Source organism: Neolamprologus brichardi, chromosome 7, assembly GCF_056152115.1.
Source record: "Neolamprologus brichardi isolate AB-2024 chromosome 7, ASM5615211v1, whole genome shotgun sequence".
Classification (NCBI taxonomy): domain Eukaryota; kingdom Metazoa; phylum Chordata; class Actinopteri; order Cichliformes; family Cichlidae; genus Neolamprologus; species Neolamprologus brichardi.
In genome coordinates this window covers 50,664,025-50,688,808 of record NC_142110.1, presented here as the reverse complement: position 1 = coordinate 50,688,808, position 24,784 = coordinate 50,664,025, and the positions used below count along the sequence as shown (strand labels likewise).

Below are 24,784 nucleotides of genomic sequence, written 5' to 3'. Positions count from 1 at the left end.
AACCCTCAAGATGCCTCTTGGAAATGAAAAAAAAAAGAGATCTACTAAAATACTTTGTAAATGTAATAAATAAAAGTTAGCATTTAGGTATTTTAGTTACAGCAAATATAAATAATTCTATTTATGTCAATATTATTTACGGGTGCATGAAAATGATGTACCCAGATGAGGGCCGAACTTTGTGAACCACAGACACGCACACAGACACACACAGTCATTCTGGAAGAGGAATTTCGAACATCAATGTGAGCCATTTTGGTCAGGGTTCAATCTGACCTCCAGGACAATGGCTTCTTCTCTGCACTCTGCCCAGTCTGGGTCTGTCTGTCACTGAGATGAGTATATCACAGAGCCTCTATATAAATCCATCCATGTCTCATTGTGCCTGCACCACAATGACACTCTTTATATCTACTGTGCCAGGAAATTCCTTCAATATAATTTATTCAATTCCCGGACCTTTGAGGGAGTGTAGAGGAGTAGAAGAACAGTGGGATTAAAAACAGAATGTGCAAAGGCAGACTGCATACATAGACACACAAGGATAAAGCAGCTATTTATCCTTTGATGGTAATGCTTTGTAGCTAATGTGTCTGAGAACTACATTAAAAGGTCTAGACTGAAGTAATTTTACATCTTTTAGCAACACCCCAGAATTGATTATGTTTGATGGTTTATCCACCAGATATTTCAGTGTGGTCCACACAGCAACATCCCAGACGGATTGCTTTGATATTTAGAAGAGACATTCACGAGCTCCAGAAAATGAATGAATGTTCTTACTCAGTCAATAAAACATCCCTGAATCTACACAATTTATTCTTCTGATTAAAAGCTTAAAATGATTACAGTAGCATCTAAAAGAGAGTCCTGTGAAAGTACACCCCGTGATTTAGCAGCTTATATGATTTTATCAGGACCTTTCCATGGTTGTGGATGAATTTTGACTCTTCTTTACAGCGCTGCTTCAGCTTAGTGACGTTTGCAGGCATTCGTTTATTTGTTTATTCACAACTATCTTAAGGTCCCGCCACGGCATTTCAGTCAGGTTGAAGTCTGGACTTAGACTGAACCACTGCAACATCTTCACTCTTTTCTTTTTCAGTCATTCTGCTGTGGATGTTATCATTTTCCTGTGGCATGACCCAGTTTTGGTCAAGCTTTATCTGTCGGACAGATGTCTTCATTGTTGACTCTAGAATACTTTGCTCTTCAGAGAAGATCATGGTTGACTCAAAGACTGCAAGGTTCCCGTCCTATGGCCACAAAACAAGCACAAATCATCACCCCTCCACCACCGTGCCTCACAGTTGGTTTGTGCTGCTATGAGTTTGGTTTTTGCATTGTGCATTATGGACAAAAGTCTTCACTTTGGTCTTGTCTGTCCAAAGGATATTGTTCCAGAGGTCTTATTCTTTGTTCAGATGTAACTTTACTGCCATGTTCTTTTTAGAGAGACAGAAGTTAAAGTTTTTCACATAGGGCCATATAGGTTTGGCCTTTTTCTCCCTTAAAAATAAACACCTTCATTTAGAAACTACATTTTGTGTTTACTTGTGTTATATTTGTCTAATATTTAAATTTCTTTGATGATCTGACGAAAATGGGAAATCAGGAAGGGAGCAAACACCTTTTCACACCAGTGTAAAGACAATTTGGAATATCTGATATATACAAAATTATTCTGCATACAGTTGGGTCAAAGTAGCTACAGAGCCCACTTCAAGAGACCATTTAATTCGACTGTAAAGTAAAGAGTTTTTATATACTGCACTAGGAAGCTGACTTATTTTGGGAGCCAGCGTCTAGTGGTCACTCAAGGAACTTTTCTTTTTCTTCAGCACTGGCTTAATATTTCAGCTGAGGTTGTCTCTTGGCTCCATGCATTCAAATGTGCTTACTGGCTTACTAAAATCACAAACTGCTGAAAAGGTGGAGTGGTCTCTTGTGCATATTAACAACACAAGAAAGCCACAGAGAGCAATACATGCAGGGATTAGCATATGTAAGCATCAATCTCTGTAATCAGAGCAGTTGTAAAACTGCTAGTCACGTTTAAATGTCGATCATTTAGATTTCATATAAGATTTCACTTTTTAAATTTCCAGAGACCACAAAGGAGGCCTGCTGAGTCATATACAGGAACCCCAGATGAGAAGTATTATCCCTTCTGTTTCTCCCTCAGTCATTTCTGTACTTCCTCTGTGACCCCCTTTCCAACTCTCAGAGAAGCTCAATTTCCTTTTCCTATTAACCTGATTATACACATCCCCACAAATCCAAAGGTACACACGCACACACGGACACACAGCTAATTTAGCTGATTTAAGATGGCTTCAGGCCAACCAGGCCTTTTCATTCATCACAGACTGAGCTCAAGTACAGTTCAGAGTCAAACCGGCCTAAGTTGTAAATCACTTAGGAACATCATTTGTCCACTGACAGGCACATACTTTGTGTATACCAATCTCATTTTGCTGTATTGGGTGTCTCCTGGCTCTACTCTCTTCAAATCAGAACCAGTGAAGTTATATAACTGTCTATTTTTGTGAGATGGGCTAACATCTGCCCTGGAAAACCAATAAGCAGTCTTGTCCCTCTGTGGATGGAAATGGCCACATGAGTGTCTGAGGTACTGGCATATTTGTCCATCACTGCTGGAAGGTTCATAATGTACTCAGTCACACATGAGCGTGTATGGCACATCAGTTCATCCTGACTGAAATATCTCAACAACTCCTCAATGGACTCCCATGAAATTTTGTGCAGACACTCATGGTCCCCAGGGGAAATAAAATACTTGCTAAGGTCAAGCTGCGACTTTCCTTTAAGCATGACACTGATCATTGTGGTTTAAGTGAAATGTGTCAAAAATGACTAATTTAGACCCCCTTCAGGATGTAATGTTCTGACTGCAAAAAAGAACAGAATTAAGTAAGATGTAGGTTTGAGTTGTAAAAGTAAAGCCAATGCAGAAGTGCACTGACTCTTCTTTCCTTTTCATGGGATTATGGGTGACTCCGGTTGCAAACAGACTTCTGGATGTAGGTCTATAAGTCTATGGGAAAATGGCCCTTGCTCTTTGACCTCAGTAAACACTTTCTTGATTACTTTATGACACCAGTTGCTACTTTCAAGTCATACTGAATAAAACAGGAAGTTCATTTTGTAAGTTATGGTCATTATCCAGAAATGGGAATTATCGAGGGTTTAATGACTTATCAGTCGCTAGCCAATAAGCAAGCAGTGTCACTGTCAAACTCAACTTTACCTCATCAGATATGGTTTCAAAAAACGTTGAAATGCCAGAAACAGTAAGCTTAACAAACTTTGCTTGAGCCTTTCTCCAACAGTAACTGACATATATATACAGTATATACAACTAGCAGAACATCTTTACAGCGTAAATGGTAGGAAATACAGGCTTAGCTTCCTGGTACATTTAAAGGGAAAGAAAAATAAAGCCACTACAGATGTGTCTTTAACCTGTATTCTTTTCTGAAGGCCACCATATGGTGACAGCAAAAAGCAAAACCCCCTTTTAAATAGTTTATAGGTTGGCTTAAAAATGGTAACAAGCTAATTTCTCCTTGGCATTTTTGTACAACTTACCAGTTTCAAGGCAGTAACATTTAAAGTGGCCACTTCAAGTGATGGATGCTTGCTTTTACATCTTGCTGAACATTCAACCCCTTTAAAAGAGCAGTCAGTTGGGCATTACTTTCTGGCAAGTACATTCATTTTAAGCCTATTTGTCAATGGCTAAATTTAGCATCCCATTAAGTATCACAAGAGAACAATGGAAGCACCTTGCTAATTAAGCTAGCTAGCCAACTAGCTACTTTTGGTCTTCCATCCAACCTTTTGTCCATTTTCTGTCATTTAACATGGTCCAGGCCCAATGTACAAACAAATATATGATGTGATAGTGATTACAAACATCTTTTACTGTTTATAGATAGATAGTACTGAGCTTAAAGCAGCATGCTGTCCTTCCATAAACAAAACTGACAGTGCATTTTAACTTTAAGACAATTTCCCTTTGTTTTGTGTTCATAATCATTCTGACTGTTGGGCTCTCCACACTACAAAAACAGCAGAGGCCCACAGCGTCTCTGAACACATCCAAAAAAGCCAAAAAATCTGCATGTCATTTATCAAAATGGAAATCATGCTGACCAGAAATGTCTAATCTAAGTTGGTTTGAATACTGTGTTCAAAGTGATATTATGGGTCTGTTTTCAGTCAAGGACCACGTGGTCCTGATTGATCCCGGCAGTCTGTCAGCCACACAATAAAACCCCACTGCTCTCTCTGCCACAGTTATCAAAACCAAAGGAAAATCAAAAGACTTTGCTGCTGATACAGCGAGTGCAGAAAGCAGCACCCGCTGACCTGTGAGACATCACTCAACTTAGCACCTGTAGGCTTCAAAGCTTGGCTCAGCTATGGTTAAAAATCTGCATCCCATTGTCACCTGCTCATCTGTAACATATCTAACCATCTATAAAGAGCTTTAAAGCTTAATGCAAATCACCAGCTCTGGGAAACAAAATCATGAAGTGGGCCTGACATTCGACCTTAATTAAATGCGGTGAGAAATCAGTTGTTAAGTTGATCCAAGACAGACAGTCAAAACAAATCTTCGAAAAAGAAAGCAAGCAAACATCTGCAGAAACTAGAAAAAAGTTCATGTCGTGCTGAACTGAAGACTGAACTGGTGCATTTGTCATTTATGACGTTGACCTTCAAAGGAATAATGTCAAAAGGGGCTTTGGGTGGGACTCAGACCTTTTCTAAAACCACATGCTGGCATTTAACAAGAGACAACACTGGCAAGAGAAAAGCTTCAAATAATTCTGGCATGTCTGTGGGCAGCCTAGAGCCATGAAGAAGTTATAAAACTGAAATATTTCCAGATTTCCTCCTTTGTTCTTTTATCTTTGTCCATTTTTCTTCTTTACTGCACATTTTTCCCATTTTTCCCCCATCCATTTTTTCTCTGAATTCATCTTCTTTGCCACTCCAGCAGTAACCACGCTACCCTCTCTAATCGCTCTAGGAATGGTTATCACGAGCTGAACTTCTGACAGCTTTTAGCTCCGCTTACTTTGACAAAAATCTTCTCATTTGGCTGCCTGCTCAGTCTCTGCTTTAGTCTTGGCAAATGTGCAGCATGTGGGCTTGCAGTGGACATAAAGGTTATAGATGTAGGCGTGTTTGTGGCTTTACAAGCAGAAGAGAACACAAGTGGCCGCTTTTCTTTGAGGTTTAGTGATTGCATCTGTAGGCAGGGGCGGATTGGATAAATAACACAAGCTAAAAGAGACATACGAATCCGCTGCAGATATGTCAGCAGCTGTGGAAGGGTAAAGGGAAGAGGTAGCGTGAGCAGTGCGTAAACAGAGCAACAGCAACTCAGGTGACCTCTGTGTTTACACAGGCTGGCCTTCAGGAAGCATACTGGACATGCTCAGTTACCTGAATTAAAAATATAGTTAAAAACACAAAATCCACACCACTGACAGATATATTAAGCAGGAGATAAAGTTCACAGCAAGTGATTCACTGGCTGCAGACGATTGGTCACTAGTGGACATTCCAGGTTCCGGTTCCAGTAAATTCAACCCTCTAATGCACTTACCATCCTACCATTATTCCCTGTCACAGGTGATCACTTGCTTACCCCTGATATATTTTCTAAAACAGATAAAAGATAAATGAAGAACAGATACTACAGATGTGATGAAAGCCTACAATTTGTTACCAAGGTTTATGCCAAAAAAAAGTAAAAATGTGACAACACCTTTGGAGATGTTTGCTTATTAAGCTTAACAAACAAGTGCACCAAGAATCATGCGTTTAGACAGAAGATGGCTGATCATGGACAAATTATAAGCAGACAACCAAACCATTTAGGAAGCTTATCCAGAGAGACATTGAGTTTGGAGGGGTTTGCACTCACTAGGACAGCTGGGATAGGCTCCAGACTCACCGTTACCCTGAACTGCATAAGCAAAAGAAGATGGCTCAAATTTATCTAATCTATGCAACTCTGTGAGGTACCTTGAGCTGCATGTAGATTACACTGTGAGAAAGTTTCTGCCATTAACTTTGAATTAACAAACTGCCAAAATGTACATATCTTTAGGTATTGCTGTTATTGTTCACAGACTGGGTCAGGATCAGTTGAAGCAATGTTTAAAGGTGCAGTGTGTAAAATCTCACCACTAGATGTCAGTAGATTGAAGAATCTAGCTACGGTGGCCACTGTAGGACAAACAACTTTGGCTGTCATTCATTTTTAGTGAGTGTAGGCTGTTAGTCCACTCCTTCCCTCAACTGTCCATCACTACGATTTACTATGGAAGAGCTGTAAAACTTTGTGAAAGGAGATCGATACAGGTCAGTGAGTGAGAGAAGCTCACTTCTGTCCAATTACAATGATACCGAGTGCCGCTGTTAGCTGCTGTTAGTCGACAATAGTGAAACTTCCTTCAAAGTGGATCTAACGTTGTTGGGTAGCAATTTAATTCTCATACAATGTGAGAAGGTAACCAAAGGGTTTATCAGAGCGTGATTTTTAGAACACTTGAGCCCAACATTGTGTTGCTGGCATAATGTTAGCTTTAGTTGCTGTTTAGTTGGCAACACTGCATGAAATTGGTTCTGAGAATAGTGGACTTTTAAGGTTAACAGTACCTTCACATAGTGATACGTCTTGTCAAATCCTCAAAATTGCAAATATTTAGCAAACTTTGCAAATATACCAGCCACTCACAAATAGCAGACATATTTGGCAGTCCTAATGTGCATAAATAAGGTGTTTCCTTTGACAGGCTAATATGCCAAAGGTAACACAAGATACACAGCTGGAATGTTAAAAATTTGTGAATTATGCTCCAGACGTTTGCGCTGTTACCTAAATTAAATCTGAGGACAAAGTGAAGTCTTTAGCTTTGTTAGTGTTAGGTTATAATAAAAGTACTGGGCAAACTTCATATCACTAAAAGCACAAAGACAACCCTAGTGGTGGAAGAAGTGGCAGTCCTGACATCAGTGAAGTCACAGTGATTCATCTTCTCTACAATATTGTGACAATTCAACCAGTACTTGTTGAAATATTCCAGTCTGGATCAAAGTGACAAACCATATGTCATTCCTTGAGTCACTCGTGGCTAAATCACCTCCATCGACCCTGTCTGCTATTTAATCTGCTTCCTCTTCTCCCTCAATTCATTCATTCTGCTGTGTTTTGCCCCTCAAAAACATCATCCATTCCTCTACTGTTTCTTCAATCCATTTATCTCTGTCTGCCCCTCCCATTTCCCATCTAAGCATCTCTCTGTTTACACCCCTTAATACACTGACTGAACCTGTCGGCTCAACGGTGTCAGCTTCCACTTTGTGAGACTTCCAGATGTACTCCCAGGAGCTCGTTTTTTTTCACCGGTGCGGAAAACATCCAGGCTTACAAGCTGAGACCCACACATGACATCATCCCCCCTGACAGTTGTCAAAGCTTTCATCCCCTCCCCAAATTTCTCTCTCGGTAATGCAGGGGTGGTTGACACTCTCCTAACCATATCCCCTGCCCTCCGACCACATAAGCATACAATGTCTGCAAAATCTGCTGATCACAACAGTTTTCCCATATAGGGAGCATCTGGATGGAGAGTGTTCCTTGGCTACATCAAACTAAAAATACACACACCCATAGGTCAAAGAACAACCTCTCCCCAGAATCAATAAGAGACGTGCAAAAACAATCATGCATGTTATGAAGGAAACAGTGAGAGAAAATAATACCCCCCCCCCCCCCCCCCCCCCCCATGAGTTTGGGGGTAAACTGCATATCACCCACTGTTACAACATCACAGCAGATTTATTTGGCAAAGTCCGTAAAAACAAATGAAACTCTGAAAAAACTAAAAGGGAGCGTCACTTATGCTAGTAAAGCAGGAACCAATTACCTTAAAAGTGCTTTGAGTTTATGCACTGATTAATTCATAATAATAACTACACAGAGACTCATTTTAAATAGCATGCATGGTATTTTAAACAACATACATATGTAATTATAATATTTCCGTGCTCTTTGTTTGTACTATAATTAGTGTGTTTTAAATAATTAATTGATCCTAAAGTTCCACTTACCAACACAATGACCTCCATTAGCCACTTAAGATGTTTAATTTTTTATCAGTAGTGCAGGAATATCAAGTGCCCTTAGCTCTCTCCTTGCTATTTCAGTAGGCTGATGCAATTCATTTATAGGTGAAAAAAGTATGAATCTATTCAGTGGTAGTTTCAAGCTTGCTGTTTTATCAAGCTAGCTACATTTTCAGAAAACAAGTTCTCTAGGGAAATTTGTTTTTATGTTTTTAGAGCAAGTGGCTGAAATTATTAGATCAAGGAGGCAGTTAGCTTAGCTTAGTTATGAGGGGCATTGACACACCAACCAGTTCACTCGCCACTTACCCATGTAGCTGAAGGATGAGTCGCTCACAGACCTTCCAAGCTGTGGTTGGCAAATTAATCCAATGTCATGAGCTAACATCCTTCCCTCTCACTGGAAGTCCCTTCAATTGCTCATCTCAAAGTCGAGAATAGTTTAACCTTGGACCAAACCACTTTGCTTCACCAGCAGTAACTGTGCAACTAATTTCTTTAAGTTGATTAATTTCATTGAGATTGTTTGCAATTTTGGTGTTAATCGCTCCCCTATATAAAACCCAACAGATTTAGGATTTTTAGATCAATACAGATATTTGGCAATTTAAAAATCTGATATTCTGATACATTGGCTGATACTGTTTTCACTTTTTGACACACAACACAAACACATTTCACTAACCTTTGTTTTGTATGGTTATTTACTTGTTCCTTTGACTCAGCTTGGATCAGCTATTGTGCAGTTCTTGTAGCTAAAATAGCTAACTTCATCAGGCTAGGAGCACTGAATCACAGACTGTTGTATTTTTGAAGGAGCATGAGACTGAACATGGTGACATAGGCTACCACACAGCTGTCAGGTGGCTCAGCCTGGGCAAAGTGTTACAAAGAGTAAAGGACCTGAGAACAGACATTTGAGAAGAGCTTTCAGATGCAGAACGGAAAGCAGGTCTTGTATTTGCTGGGGATGTAACTGCACTAATGAATGAACTAAACTGCGAGGCAAGGGCCTATTTGCTACATGATGAAGGCTTTTATGAGAAATTTGGAGCTTTTCAAGCCAACATTATTATTCACATGCCAACAGTTAACTTGATGGTCCTCTTTGGATCTATCTTCACATGAACAATGATGAAGATTACAAATCCAGATACAAACACTCTCAAAGATGATCACATCACATTTCTACTCTCCTTCGCATTTTCACCTCAGAGATTGAATCAGAAACTAATGCACCTTTTCAAACCCGAGACACAGGAGATTTCTTTTTTATTATGCCTGCTGGACATTGCCATAGCCTAATTGTAACATCTACTCCAATTAGCAGCAGTTTATAAAGTGACAAAATTAATATTGTGCAGAATTGAGTTAAAGTTATTGGCACGACCCATTTGGGAAAATGAATTGCCCACCCTTGGCTTACAGGCTTAGAAAAAGGTTACAAGTCGCTTATTTGTGATGAACTAGCTATTACTTTGTTTGGGGGAGCGAAAGGAAGTGGTGATGGAAAAGACCCAAGTAGGAAGTGACCATGGATGTCTGTGTCATTGTTCACAAAAGTCTCCCGCTGCTGGGTTCAGCAATATCAAAACTATTTTGTCAGCTGATCCACTATGTGCACTGGAAAATTTTCTTTTTCTGAGCTACTGGAACATTTCCCTGAAAATGGCTACATTTTCCATTTTCAGAATTGGGATGAGCCAATGCACACCCTGCACTAGCCCCAGATTTACATGAGAGCGGTGTAATTTTCTTGAAAAGCAAAGAGTGGTTTTAAATGTGAACCACTAACATACTGTTTGTGTGATTCTCCAGGCAGCACTAAAATTCAGAAACACGTCCTTTAAAAAGATGCTGACACGTTGGTTTATTGTGGATAATAACAGAAGATAGACATAATCGTTAGTTGAAGTTTGTTTTTGTATTACACAAAGGCTTACTGAATGAAGATTGAAGGAAAAGTACACATTATAAAAATAAATATGGCATAAATATACAAATTAAACAGCACTGCAACTTTGTTATTGTGTTTTAAATTACTTGATTTTCATTATTGCTCAGGATAATTATTTTGACATTAGGGTTTACCTTTATTAGCACATCTAACTAGTGCCGCCATGATCTTAGCTGAGAATCCCAGTCCTATCAACACACTCTGTCTTTCTGAGACACACACACACGCACACACAGAAGTGTTTATGGAGGGTCACACAACTCCCCTTGATCTTTTCTTTGTTTGTGGTCAGGGCTACTCAACAGCAAAGACAAATACCACCCGAGACACACAAACTATGAATACTAATAAATGAGCCAGAAACTGGTTAAATGTAAAGAAATAAAATGTCACACATAAAAACATAAAATCAAACAAAGATTACCCAAATTAATTCTGACCAGTCTTGCTAATATGTTTCATTTGTACTACTGAAAACTACAGATTTCTTACTGAAAGGCAAACTAGATTGAACGATGCATCAGAATTGCTCCAGTATTACCAGAAGTATCGTTTCCCCCAATAAATACATGACTATTCTGAGTAACAAGCAGGAAATCAGCATAGCTGTGGTTTGAAGGCTCACAAAAAAAATTAAACTTCAAAGACGACATCAGCAAAAAGAAATTTGTGATACGTTGGTTTTGATTTTAATCTTTTAGTTGCTGCTGCTGCTTGCGGCGAAATCCACAAAATACACCCCAAAACAGACAACGTGATGCTGAGTCAAAAAACTTTCAGCATACCAGCACCAGTTTTTAAAAGGTCCGTGCTTTTCGAGTCGTGTTTTGAGTTAAAAGAGCTTTTAATTGAAAGTTATGTTGACTGACAGGATTACTATGAAATGCTGTTTTGCTGTGATGTTGATAACCTTAGTGGAGAGTGTTCACAGATAAGAGGGGGGTACCGGCAGATAAGATAAGGAAGAGGAGGAGAATTGTGAGTTTTACTGTAATGTGATTATATTACATTACAGTAATTGTGATTATATTAATAGTGATCCAGAAGTGTATCTGAGTGGAGCCTCACAAACTTTTGATATGGTATCAATCTGTTCTAAAGAAGAAATGTGATTAGTCAGATCCTATGAAACATTTGTGTGTGTGAAGAGCATCATGATAGCATGACTATTTGTTTTGGCCTCTTATTGCAGAGGTTAACATGAAACATTGCTCCAAGCAGACACCATCTCCCATCTCTCCATATGTATGATGGATAGCTCTAACCTGCTGCTGGCAGAGACACAAGAGGGTGAAGGGCTGGACAGGCCTGGTGCACAGATGCAAACACACACACATATAGAGACTGAGATCTGAGGCTATCAGCACTTAGCAGGTACTAAGAAACTCGGGGGACAACAAGTATGCAGCGTGAGTATGTGTGTGTGTGTGTGTGTGGGGGGGGGGGCACTCCTTATGTGCTTCTTATGTGGGCCCCTGATTAGTTCACATGGGCAAAAACAAGGAAATGACTACAGGCTGACCTAAATCCTGTTTAACAAAAAAAGAGAAAACTATATCACAAACTACACCCAAAACAACATGAGTTTAACAAGCAACTGACAGGTTGGCGCCGTCAGGGGACTGTGTAAGAAAAGAATGCAGTGGGAAAAAGCCTGTATATATGGTGACTGAAGGAAGTTTCTGTAACAGAGTCAAAGTGTAAGAGTGTCACATGTCGTGGCACAATGCTGAGAGAAAAAGTCATGGAAAAGACTAAAGAAAAAGAAAGAAAAAAACCCCGCTAACAGCCAACATTTAGTGCTTTTGAGCTGAATCACTAACACATTTGTAGTGTTAGTGATTCAGCATTATCTTTTTGCCAAAAGATAATGCTGACAGAGGAAAATAAGCAGAGGGTACCACACCACCTATCTCACACTATCTCCAGATGCATGATCCTCCCACCTTAAATCTTAAATGAATGCTGTATGTGTCTTTACCTGCACAACATACAGCCAGGAGCCCCACTCCTGGAAGATGTTTGTGCAACCTAATGAGAACAAAAAGGAAATATGGTAAAAAATAAAAGATTAAGTGATTAAACCACAGCGACTCTGACTTACTACCCCCTGCTTCTCACAGTGCAGTAAGGCAAAACTTACTTCATACGTGACTGAAATAACACACGAAGAAAAAAAGACAAGGTGTTAACATTTTGCATTTGCTTCCACAAAACATTACATTTACATTTAAGCCTCTAAAGAGTTCTTCTTTACTGTCGGTTAAAGTGCACGTTTCAAAAAAACCACGCATCATTGCACTTTCCAGGCAAACTCATACAGCGAATCGTCACCTTATTCTCTCAGGAAAAAGAAAGAAGAAGTGGAATTGATGGTGCAACTTGATTTAGCATTTTTTAGCAAGAGTTATCGAGTTTTTAACTGTAATGACTGCTTCTGGTGTAGGTAGGTGTCCACTGAAATCTGATAGCACTTAATATGAAGCTAAAGACAGTTAGCGTAACATAAAGACTGGGAAACAGGGGGAATCGTTTAGCCTTGGCTCCAACTTAAGCTTTCTAACTTGTCTGCTTGTTTTCACTCAAACTGAAGATAAGGTGCTGTCCTCCTTCAGCACATGTTCGGAGACGGGACCTCCCGTCTGACTCCGCATTGTCTCACCAACAGCTTTCCCCTCTGCCTCCCAATCCGCCCCGTTGCCTCTGCCCCTGTCCACTTTGCTCCTAATGCCTCACAACAACTGTGCAGTGCTAAAGGTCGCATGACTGAAAAATACCTCGGCGTACACAAGCTGTCTGCAGGTAGATAGGTATAAATTTCTGGGAATAATGAATGGCTCACAAAAATGTTGGAAAGAAGTTTTTTTGTTTGTTTGTTTTGGGGCGGGGGGGGGGGGGGGGGGGGGTTGTTTTGTTTTTTAATGAATGTATTTTTATGTAATTACAACCCCAACCACTCAAAGGGGTTAAAAGCAAGCTCCTGGGAATGCTAAAATTGTAACAGCCTGGGGAAAAGTGTGGACAGATGATGAAGTGTGAAAAAAAACCATGCAGAATGCTTCTAGCTGCTGATGCATGTGTGTGGCTTGACCTCCTGTGGGGGTTAAGACCTTAGTAAACTGACACGATTTGTGATGTAGCACCTTCACAGTATCGCGTTCGTTTATGAAACCAAAAGACGTGACGTGTGTGTCTTTGGGGGATTTTTCAGCTCTTATCTCTTGGCTTTTAGGACACTCATTGGAAAATAAGCCTTTTAAAACACTTCGCAGAGATCACCCCTACAATCTGTCAGTCATCTCACAGAAAACTGTAACTATTAAGCAAAACTAATTAAACACAGACACAATATGTATCCAGCTTTCAGGAGCGAGACAGGAAATATCAATTTGACTTCTGGAGACTTCATACGACAGAAAAGGTTTAGCACAAGCACTGCCATGGCGACACCAAGCTTTTTTTAATTTCCCCTCTCACTTCTCCGTCTGCAGCTCTGGCAGACACAGCACCTCAGACAGAAATGAGTCATTTTCTGTGGTAAAACCCAGCCCTGGTGAGCTTTACCACAAGTCACCATTAACACACACGTAGCAGGGATTCAATTTTAGGGTGCTCAATCCCTTCTACACTGCACTTGAGTATATTTGGACCCCGAGGACAGTTAAAATAAAACCTGCTGTTGTTAATATTAGGTGTGAAATCTATTGTAGCTATCCAATATGCCACTGACAAAGATACTGACAATAAAATGCCTGCAAGTTAGACGAAAGCGTCACAAATCAGCAAGAAAAAAGGAAAAACAATACAAAAGTGTGTCGAGTGTCACAGCGTGAAGTAATACTTAAGCTTTAAAAAGCTTTAGCAATCAAATCAATGCGTTTACTGTGAAAAGTGTGTCTAATGCTGTGCTTCTGGCACGGCCCACATCAGAATGAAATAGAGTTCATGCCCTACATACCACAATTATTATCTTTCATTGAATCATTAACAATAAACCAGAACATCAGGGACGGGGTAGCTCATCTGGCCCATGTTAAATCACAGGTTATTGTAAAGTGTGAAGCACACAAAGAAAGTTTTGCTGTCGAAGGTTTGCTGTAGAAACAACTGAGATTACTATCGCGTAGTTACAGTATTATGACTATGTGATAGTAATGACCATGACCGTTAAAGGAATGAAAATATATGAATGCATCAGCATGTCACAACACTGACGCTGCTACATGCTACATTTCCAGCCCAGTCTTCTTCCAGTCTCCAAGTAGGCATGGTGATGGTGATGGGAAAGTCCCAACCATGCTTTCCCGTGCATGATTATGATGAGTAAGATCACGATGATATCCATCTAATAGAAAACAAAACAACGCATATTTCGAGCTATCCCATCACTGGGTGTTTCATCAAGTTTTTTCATTATCATTTTGTATGAAGTTAATCAGCATGGAGAATCTAGTGTTAACATAACAGGGAGGTTCCTGCAGTGAAAAAGCATTAAAATCCTACTGCATAGTCCCTGTGCAGAACCACGTACCAGGGCTGTGGTTAGTATTAGCAGCTAGCTGGTAAAGACAGTGGAGCATATATGAGCCAAATATTCTTCATGAATGTTATTTCAGCTTATTTCTGTAATGAAAAAAATACTAAAAATATTTCGGTTTTGCACATTTTGGTAAAATTGGGACTACACTGGCATTCAGTGTCAGCAATGACTAGTCCAATTTTAAACATGTCCACCTTGCTATGAATGTCCTTTACTGTGTGAAGCGGAGAGTGGGTGGCTTCAAGGTGGTCAGACAGTGTTTGTTAGGGGAAATGGACTGTTGCTAGTTTACTGTGAGTCATTGAAGGTAAAAATAGTTCTTTTTTAAAAAATTTCTTCCACTTTCATTTTTAATATTTCATGTCATGCCTGTTATCCACGATGTGCCCACACCATGCATCTTTCTCCCTTCGAGCTGATATGCATCTTTGATTACCAACCAGTAACGCCATTACTGCTTTTAGAAGACACACCAGCTTTACCTGACTCTGTGCATCTTCCACCTCCACCTCACATGGGTGCCATATGCTGCACAGACAGCACCAGGAAAAACAGTTACACATCTGTCGCTTGTTCAGGCAACAGTATATGAGACTAAGACATGTGGGTGGGCTTTGTGGTTTTGCAGGCTCGGGGCAGCATCTTTGAACTTTTCTTTGACATCACAATGTTTCAAGAAATATGCTTCTTTGTCTTGTTTATCCAGTAACTGCAGCATCCTGCCAGCTTTGCTTTTTTTTTTTTGTGACATCAGTAAACTCTGCGCGCACTCCGGATGCATGAGTTTGTCATCATCTAAATGAACTTCATGTAACACTGTGGTAGAGTTACTGACAATAAATGCCAGAAGAAGGCTTCTCAATTAAATGATGACATTTAATCATTTACAGTTTACTCTAAGTAATTGCAGTTAATCACTAAAAGTTAATCTTCCTAAGTTTTTAATGTGGACTTGGTGACAGAGCAGTAGTTGCTTTGCACTGTCAGAAAATAGTGGATAATATCAAGGAGATGGCAATAAATTTAGGGTTTTTATTTTCCAGAGTCAATCCAAAAAATTCTTCTTAAAAGGTGAGAATCTGATGCATTTATTTGAACAATAACTTACATGATCCATTACCAAAATGATCAATCAACAGTTTTTTGTTCCAGGACTAACGTCAGATTTTGCTTTCTTTTCCTACATTTTTATCTTCTTATGCTCAAGCCTAAAAAGGTAAACCCTCCAAGCAAAACACATGTCACCCATCACTGCAGCTGGCTTTCCTGCAAGAAGTGAGGCAAAAGAAAGAGAAGACTATCATACATCAGGAAAACAGATACCGTATGCATGACACTATTGATCCAAGGTGGCGTAGGTTCATCTGATCTTTGATGCAGTAGTTGGTGTTGACTATTTTTTCCCCACATGCACATATTTGTCTTGTTCTGCGCACAGATCGTGCACCTTTATGAAAAAGACGCAAAGCGAGGTACAACAAAGATTTTATCCTCCTCTTTCTTTTTATTCTTTTTTTCCATTCTCTGTATGATTACTTCCATTAAATCTACGAAGAACTCAGCAGCTTAACACTATGAATGCCTGAGTGGATCGTCTGTATCAAAGGCTGTATATATGATTCATAGATCACTACTACAAAGACCTGCAAGACATATACAGTATATTATGTGGGAGATGAAGGAGACATGGAGGAAGTGCTCCATATATGCCTTTTTGAGTTCAGATGTGGTTACCCTGTAGTCTAGTGATGCACCAATCTGTTATTATAATAAGAGAGTACTACAGAATGCTATACTATCAATATCAGCGACAGTGACACCAGCTATTAAATTCAGTTCTTTGTTGTTCTTTCATTGCACTCACAGTAGCAAAACTTCTTGGAAACTCAAGTTATTCTTTCACCCGTTTCTTGTCAGCACCACTCCACACTAGATGTTTGCATGCATGCACACATTTACTTCACCCTGCTGTCATTTTGCGAGTGAGACTCAAAACAGGACAAAGTGAAAATGTATTGACGATAAATGACATCAGCGGTGCGGTAACTACGCTCACACTGAGTTTTTCTTTACAACAAATACCAATTTAGCAAATATATACTCTTGGATGTATTGATGTAACATATTTGATCTTTATTTTATTTAAATGGGTTACTGAAAACATGCAAAAATCTGAATGTGCCACACTCATTTTGACTGTAGTGTAGGGCATGGAAATAGGTCCTGTCACTGCAGTCCCTGACAAACTGATACAAAAAGCCTGAACACATACATAATATATAAATCACTCTATATATATTATCAATCAGTCTTGCATAACACTTTCAAATCACATGAAAAAAGACAAAGGTCCATGAAGAGTATTCCAAAAACAAAGGCAATTAATAAATCATTGTTTGAGACTTTACTTCAGATTACGATGGCATCCTTGATTATCAAATATCTACTGTTTTATGCATTTGGAGAATTAATGGCAATAGCATATAAGGATTATACGGACACTCAACGTGCTTAACACAGAGTAGGTTTCACGATGTCTTAAGCAGTGCAACAAACATAAAATAAGACTTTAAACACACACACAGAGCTATTAAGTGGAATCTGAAATGTGGTATATTCCTTAGGTCTGTGTGTAGATGCTTCTTGATAAGAAAGTAATAAATGCCCAAAACGTTACTTCAGAATCTTCTCTGGAAAAAGTTCTGGTGGATGCAGATCTGTTGTAATTTTATTTGATTACAACAAAGACAGTTTATTCATAAGTAAATTGACACGGACATCATGTCAGTGCTTTGTGTGCCTCACTGATGAAATGGTTAACAGATTTAACAGATCTCTGTGTCCTTGGTTTGAGACCAAGAAGAGACGTAAGTCCAGCCTCAGAGGGTCGTAAGTTAGTGTACTCTCAATGCTGGTCCCAGGACAAACAGGAGGATTGTGTCAGCGAGGGCAAAAACTGTGCTAAGAAGAACATTCACCATGGCAACCAGTTAAGAAATAAGGGAGCAACCAAAAGTACCACATCACATCAGCATTGCGTGTAATGGAATACTCAAGGATAAGGTATCGGGTATTATATCAGCATCGGATAAGAAGTTTGATCGGTGTGTCTTTCTCTACTCATATGATGGATCTTCCATGCTTCCAAGCATTTCTTGCATGCTACGTTTGGCATTACATCCACAGTATTAACTGAAAGCTGTGCAAATGAAAGAGAACTTGTTTAGAACGAGCAGTTCACCCAAGTTTAAGTAGTGGTTGTCACAGCAACAATTACATGTTTTTTTTCTAAATGTTTGCAGTAAACAGCTGAAATACTACAGCAGAGTTTGCAACAGTACTCTGAGCTAAACGCTACCTTAACTAACAATTTCCTCTTGTCTAAATATAGCCATGTTGTGCCGTATGCATCATTCTCATTTGAGTTTTCAGCATGCAAATCAGCATTCACGCTGTGAATCTGACCTTTGCTGAAGCATGAGATACGCCACATACATTTTCTGTTGGCAAACCACGCGTTTCCACTTCCTTTATGGTGGCTGCTGCAGTGGCATGTGGGGTCACTGGCACCAGTATCACTGTGTGAAGGTTTGCAAAAAAATGTTAGCATCTCATGAGAAAACTAATTTCAAATTGCAATTTTGTGCAAATTGCACAAAAACATTTCAGCTGTTGCACACACTGTTGCACCAGCTCAGAAGGCAACTGATTCACATTCAGGCTAGTTGCATGAGATTTGTGTATTGTAGTTCTGAAGATGGGCCCCTTTGTTCAACGATCAAGGCAAGAAACGCGAGACAAGAAAAAGGAGCATTACAACAAACGGCTGTGATCGAAGAGGCTCATTTGAGCTATACATGACATGTGTTAAAACACTTATTCAGTGGCTGCTACTTAGACATAATTCGACTTAACTGCAGGTATAAATACACACAACGCTGTCACTTTGGAGACACACAGCTGAATCCTGTGAAGCTGCAGGTAACTAACAATATCAAACCACTGGGAAGAATAAACATAACTTCAGCTCCAGCTAGAGTTTCACCATATCTGTATTTTTCTGTTAGACGTCTTTAATAACAACTAACAGAAAAAAAAATCTATCAAATTTAAGCTATCGTTCCAATACAGAAAAAGCCGCTTTGTGTCATAAAAACTGGCTCTGATGCGTCCCCTTATTTGGCATGAGATTTGTTTTCACAGAACAGAAAACAAAGGCCTGCATATGGTGGTTTCATCACAAAGGTCAAAATTATCAAGAAATTGTTAAACGAGAAAGAAAACTATTCTTGAACTGAAGACTGGTTTACAGCCCCCACCTCGCCTCCTTACGAAACTGCAAGCGTTGACGAAGGCTGTGAAATCCAGCTGAAGGCACTGGAAAATATCCAGAAAGCGAACACTGATTTGAGGCTATTTTATCCCACGCTTACAAGTGCTTTGTGTCATTGTCAACTAGAAAATATGAACAGAGCCATCCATCCTCTTCCACTTATCCTTACTTATCAGAGTGAAGTGGCTGGAGTCTATCCCAGTTACCAGAGGGCGAGAGGACAGATCACCAGTCTGTCTCAGGACTAACAACGTATCTTAGCCAATGCAGAAAAAATGCATTCAATTTAACTTCTGTTTATTCACTGTTTTATTTTATAGTCAACGAATTTGGGTTATACTGAATAAATATAAGTAGTAAGTATTTTTTGTAAATTATGGTCATGCAGTGTAAAGGTTTATCTGTGGTACAAAAGCACATGCTCATTGGCTAACGAGTTCTCGGTGGGGGGGGGTGGGGGGGGAGATGCTGATGGCAGAATCTCTGAACTTGAGGCTTCAATGCAGGACTTGATGTCACAGTAGCTACGTCCATTTTTTTTACTGCCTGTCAGTATAACTCACCTTTCAGAGGCAGTCTAATCTTGCCTATATGTTATGCTGTGTTAGGTGTAACACATTACAATGTAACAACATTGCAAAGGAACAAAAATACTGTAATCACATTTCATTTTTCAGTAATACAGTAATCTAATGCATGACTGTGCTGAATGGAGTAATCACATCACAGATACAGTTGTGCCGTTACTTGCGTTACAAAGTTTCTTTGGTTATTTGCAGGACAGGTAGACAAAAAAAAACAAAAAACAGTGAACTGATCTTACAATCAGCTGCTTTCAGTTTGTGTGCAGGAGGAGGAGGAAATGATTGAGCGATGTAAAGTGGAGATATGTATATTGCGTTCACTTTTCTGACACAAAAGGACAAGAGCAAGATGATAAAGCACAAACTGTGTCCAGGACAGAAATAACTACATTATATTGATAGCATGACTTTAGCTCTTTGCAAGCAACTTCACAGACAGCATGCTAGCGCAAAGCTAGCCAAGAACCCAGAGCTGAGTGTATGCTGACCCCAGCCCAGCAGCAGCACTTCAACAAAGGCAGTAAGGAGCAGTCAGCTATGCAGAAAATACTGAATGAAAGATCATATGTATGTCCTCATCCGGATAAAGTTATGTGTCGTGGGATTGTAGCCTAAGGTTTATATTTTTAACTTTTAACTCTGAGAAAGTACATATCAGGTAATCTAATATAGTGATAAGAACAAGTAGTGTACTAGTGCACATACTTTCTCCAGCAAGTAGTTAAATAAAGTACATTATAAATTACTTTCAAGAAAATTAATGAGTAATGTATATTAAATAACTTGTCTTGAATAATGACCACAGAGAGTAGCGGAAGAGCAGAATAGCAGGCACACTGTTACAAGGTCAGAGTTGGAAACCATGAGGTAGGTGTTAGTCTGCTGTCATCTTTGTGTGAAATCCTCCACATGTGGGCTATAGCAGTGTAACCACAACCTATCAGAAAAACATGTGAGTAAACAGACCATTTCTCAAAGACTTCTCTTTTGGCATATTTCTGTAACTACAAATGAAGCTGCTGTTTTCATGCAAGAAAGCACATGAACTTTGTGATATAACTTCATCTTCTTCTGCTGCACTGATTAAACTTTCCCTTATATGCATCAAGGGGCGGATTCGATAGATTTTGATTCTATAAATTTCTATAAATCTATAAATTCTAATTCTATATATTGTCAAAATGCAACCATTAAGTTCAAAAAAGACCCTTACATTGGCACTCCCTGGCATCCATGAATTTCTGGAAAAAAAACAAAACAAATGAAATAAAACCTATATGCATAGGATGCTGCCAGAGGTTTTAGATTGGCCCTTTAAGGAAGGCATTAAGGGCGCAGGTGTAGGGAATTACAGCCAGGAGGAAGCCACACAGTTTTTCAACCAGGTGGGGTTGTTGATTCTGATGGTCATGTCATGTGTTTTTTAGCCTATATTTGCACTGAAGATATGGTTAATAAATAAAGCACTGGCCACGGCAGACCGCAGTTTCTTCAACACAACGAATTGGAAACAACTTCAAATTCCCTCAAGTGGCGTTTTGGTGGTTGGATAGCCACGAAAATGATGACAGCAAATTCTCAAGACTATATAGTCTGTGCTTTCTCACTGGAAGAGGACATTTTTATCATGGCAGCCCGGTTATGACATTGCCACAATAAAATCACCAGACGTGAAAAGTGAAAACTGTCATTTTCTGCTGCACGCACAACATGTTTAGCAGTGGCATTCCCACAGTCTATAGATGTATTCATGTGTGTGAAAAACACAAATAAGGATGCTCAAACTGAGTCTAAGAAGAGACAAGCAGACGATAAGCTAACATAATCACTCACCACTCCAGGAAATCTGTCTGCCCATGCCAGCAGACAGTTTATGTCAGATTAGTGCTGATTGCTGCAGACTCCAGGGAGCACGCTAATTCAGATTCAAATATTACACTCAGTATAGGAGGAGGAGGGGGAGGAGAAGGAGGAGACATATTGCTAATGACGGAGATGGCCGGTTTCACCGCTATGTCTCGCCAAGTTAATAAATTCACTGCAGAGTTGCAATGTCTTAAGACTTTACAGTATATCCTCTGACATTCCAGCCATCAATGAATTAACTGCCCTCCCTGCTCTACTGCGGCATTCCATGTGCTCAGGAAAAGACAAATTTCCTTGAAAGAGTTGTGAAGCACGTAAACCCGTTTGTGTTTGACTCGTCCTTCAGCTCCTCCTTCCATATCTGCAGCACACATACTGTAAAAAGACACTGAAATGTGATCAACTCGTACACAAAACACCTTGTAATCTCTGCGGGGCAGCGAAACAGAGGTCTCGAAACAGCGTTCATCTAATTTACTACTTTGTAATCAAATAACAGGCCATAAAAGGCAACTTTGTTTAGCAACCATATGAACTCCAAAATACCCTCTGGCTATTTCTCGCAGCTCACAAGCATCCTATCATGTGTGAGCGCCGTGATGCTGCCGCAGTCCCTGCATTAAAGGAGCAGTTCAAAGAAGAAAACAAAGAGCTTTGGCTTGAGTCACAAGGTCAACAGACAAAAAAAGAGAGGAAAGAGAGAAAGCCTCAAGCAAAGGTCAAATGTTTAGATCGTGAATATTATCGCAAAACCAAAAGCTGTTTCTATGGTAACTGATCATTAAAGTCATTGATTCAGATGAAACCATAAACACGATGTGGTTCCAGTGTGAGAATTTATTACGTTTTTAGCTACAGTAAGAAGGTCAGACAAACAATGTGTGTTATGTGTTAATGTCACCTTGAAGATTATGGCATTGCCTACACTGTACTTTGTGTGAATGGCAGCCCATTTCTATTTTTTTAATGTGTTAAAGACTAAATTATTAAGTACAAAGAATTCAAATGAACAACGTAAATGATAATTAGTCACAGCCCAGTAGGTGACTGTGTTCCTGCTGTTTGTGTCACTCCAGTCGACTCATACTGATGGAAGCCAGATGCCCCTCTTCTCTGAAATACCAAACTCAAACCACCTGCAGCTCCAATGCTGTTAGGAATTTACATAGATTAAATGCTGCCAGTACAACAAGCACTTGTGGGCCTCTAAAGCAGGCAGTGGTAGCTATCATAACCCAACACTATGGACTCAAACCAGCTTTTACCCCTGTGTGAACCGCCTCCTGCCGCTCACACTACAGTGCTGGGCCAGCAGGGCTGAGCGTGATGGAACAAAATCAGTTAAGTAACAGCATCCAGCCTCATTCACAATAACCCTGAATTTGCACACGTAGAAGGAAAGGCACTGTTCGACAAACTGCAGGAATACGATTAAAGACACTAAACAGAGACAGGGAGGGCTAGATTAAAAAGAAAATGATGATGGGATGGTTATGGGATGGGCTTGGCCATATGAGCTTCAACTGAACTGATCCCTTGACACTCACACAGCCACACACATTTCTCTCCAGCTCTAACTCAATTCTCTAATGACCATCACAAGTCGGAATCACATGTAAGCGTAGAAATCTGAGAATTAATCAGAGACATGCACTGTTGACTTTGTCTCTATCCCACTTTCTCCCACTTATCCTCCCCTCCTCCAAACTCTGATACATCACCGGTACTTTCCGTCATATTCAAACTTGTTGGACGTGACCTAGAAGTTTATTCACTTCTGCTGCTCTGGAGGTGAACTTGAGAGAGAGCGTAGCATCACCAGAGGAACTACCCAAAGCGAGCCCACAACCTCTTAGCCCCGTCACTAAGCCAGCAGCAATTTCCCTTAACCAAGAACTTCAGATCTAATCACTGCCTACGAGGGTTTGTTCAAAAACAGGGTGAGACATAATTTCACAAGATCTGCACAAGAAACAGCAGAAACACAGCCTACTTCTGGCAGCGTAAACTCTGGCATGGCCAGCATCTAATTAGAGTATCGTGCAGTAATTTGACTGACCGTTCAACGTCTCTGTTATATAAGCTCATGGGTGGCGTGCCTGTGAGACCTGGCTGTCTATGAAGCACCCTTGTTCCTTCAGAATAAATCTCACCTGGGCACATACAGAAAGTTCGTATAAGGACAGGACAGCGACTTTTTAATGGGCGTGTTGGCAAGGTGAGTGACACTTCTAATGGATGCGTTTAGTCGCTCGGTCGTCAATTATGCATGCTGCGAGGATCCAAGCGTGTGCCGCCTGGCGTGCGCGCAAGGATGCGCCGAGGGAGCTTCTGTAGAAGAAGTGCTTGTTATTTGATCCATAATCATTACACGCGTCTTTTTTCTGCGGTCATTACTTACCAATAATTGCATCTGTTGTCAAAATAAAACGTTGCCACATCCTGAGTGCCGTTAGTGTGAAGCTGTGTCCTTGTAGCTTCACTCAGTCTCAGTCCACGGACTTTTAAACAGAAGATTTGTCAGAATTTTTTTTTTTAATGGCTAACAGCAGACTTGTAAGAGTCCTCGAAGCATTTCCTGTGCATCAGAAGCTTCAAAGTCTGAAAGTCCTGAATCAAACTAGACTTCTGAGTTGGGCGGGACAAACAGGGAGGAGAAGGAAAAGTGGGCAGTGTAGCGGAGTGAGGGTTCCTGAGGTCTGAGGGTTAATGTGAGCAGCGACACCATAAAAAGCAGGGATGGGATGAAGGCATCTGTAAAAAATCCGCACATCAGTCGCAAGTCTGTCAGTGTGGCGTGCACAGAGCCTCCACGGCAAACGGGTGCGCTCTCCCACAGACGCGCACAGCAAGCAGCGCAACTTTGTGTGTTTCACTCCCTCTCTGCCCCTCCCTCCCGCTGTAAGACACGCTGTATAGCTGTTACTTACACATAACCATGGAGGACAATAATGGACAGGTAGAGCAGAGAAGAATGAGGGATAGACATGCCAGGCAGGCAGCAGGTCAGTCACAAACAGAGCTAAAACAAAGCCATCCTGCATTTAGCCTAATAGCTTTTAGATGAATATGTGTGAAGTCTTTCAGTGCTTCAGCTTGGTGCTTGAAATTTTTAAGGTTTAAGCTCCTTCTCTGCTTCAATGTGCTTTTAAAAAGTGTATACTACCTGTTTTGTGATTCTTTATCTTAGTACAGCTGTTGTAGAACCTCCACCATCCCGTACTCTCGGTTTCAGTGTAATTCATGTTCCAAAAAACAAGCAAAACAAACGAATTTCCTATTCAACAGGACACATCAAAATTAAAACCTTAAACAACGCACATGAGTAGCTT

At 40.1% G+C, this 24,784-nt stretch overlaps 1 protein-coding gene across 1 annotated transcript in view; it reads right to left on the bottom strand.

Annotated features, from left to right (window-relative positions):
• itga1 (integrin, alpha 1) overlaps nucleotides 1-24,270 on the bottom strand; it is a 58,232-nt gene extending 33,962 nt beyond the window's left edge. The window contains exon 1 of the mRNA XM_087843783.1: nucleotides 23,854-24,270. Coding sequence (XP_087699909.1) covers nucleotides 23,854-23,893 — 40 coding nt within the window. The 5' untranslated portion in view covers nucleotides 23,894-24,270. The remainder of the gene's footprint in view (nucleotides 1-23,853) is intronic.
• Between the last annotated feature and the right edge of the window lie 514 nt (nucleotides 24,271-24,784).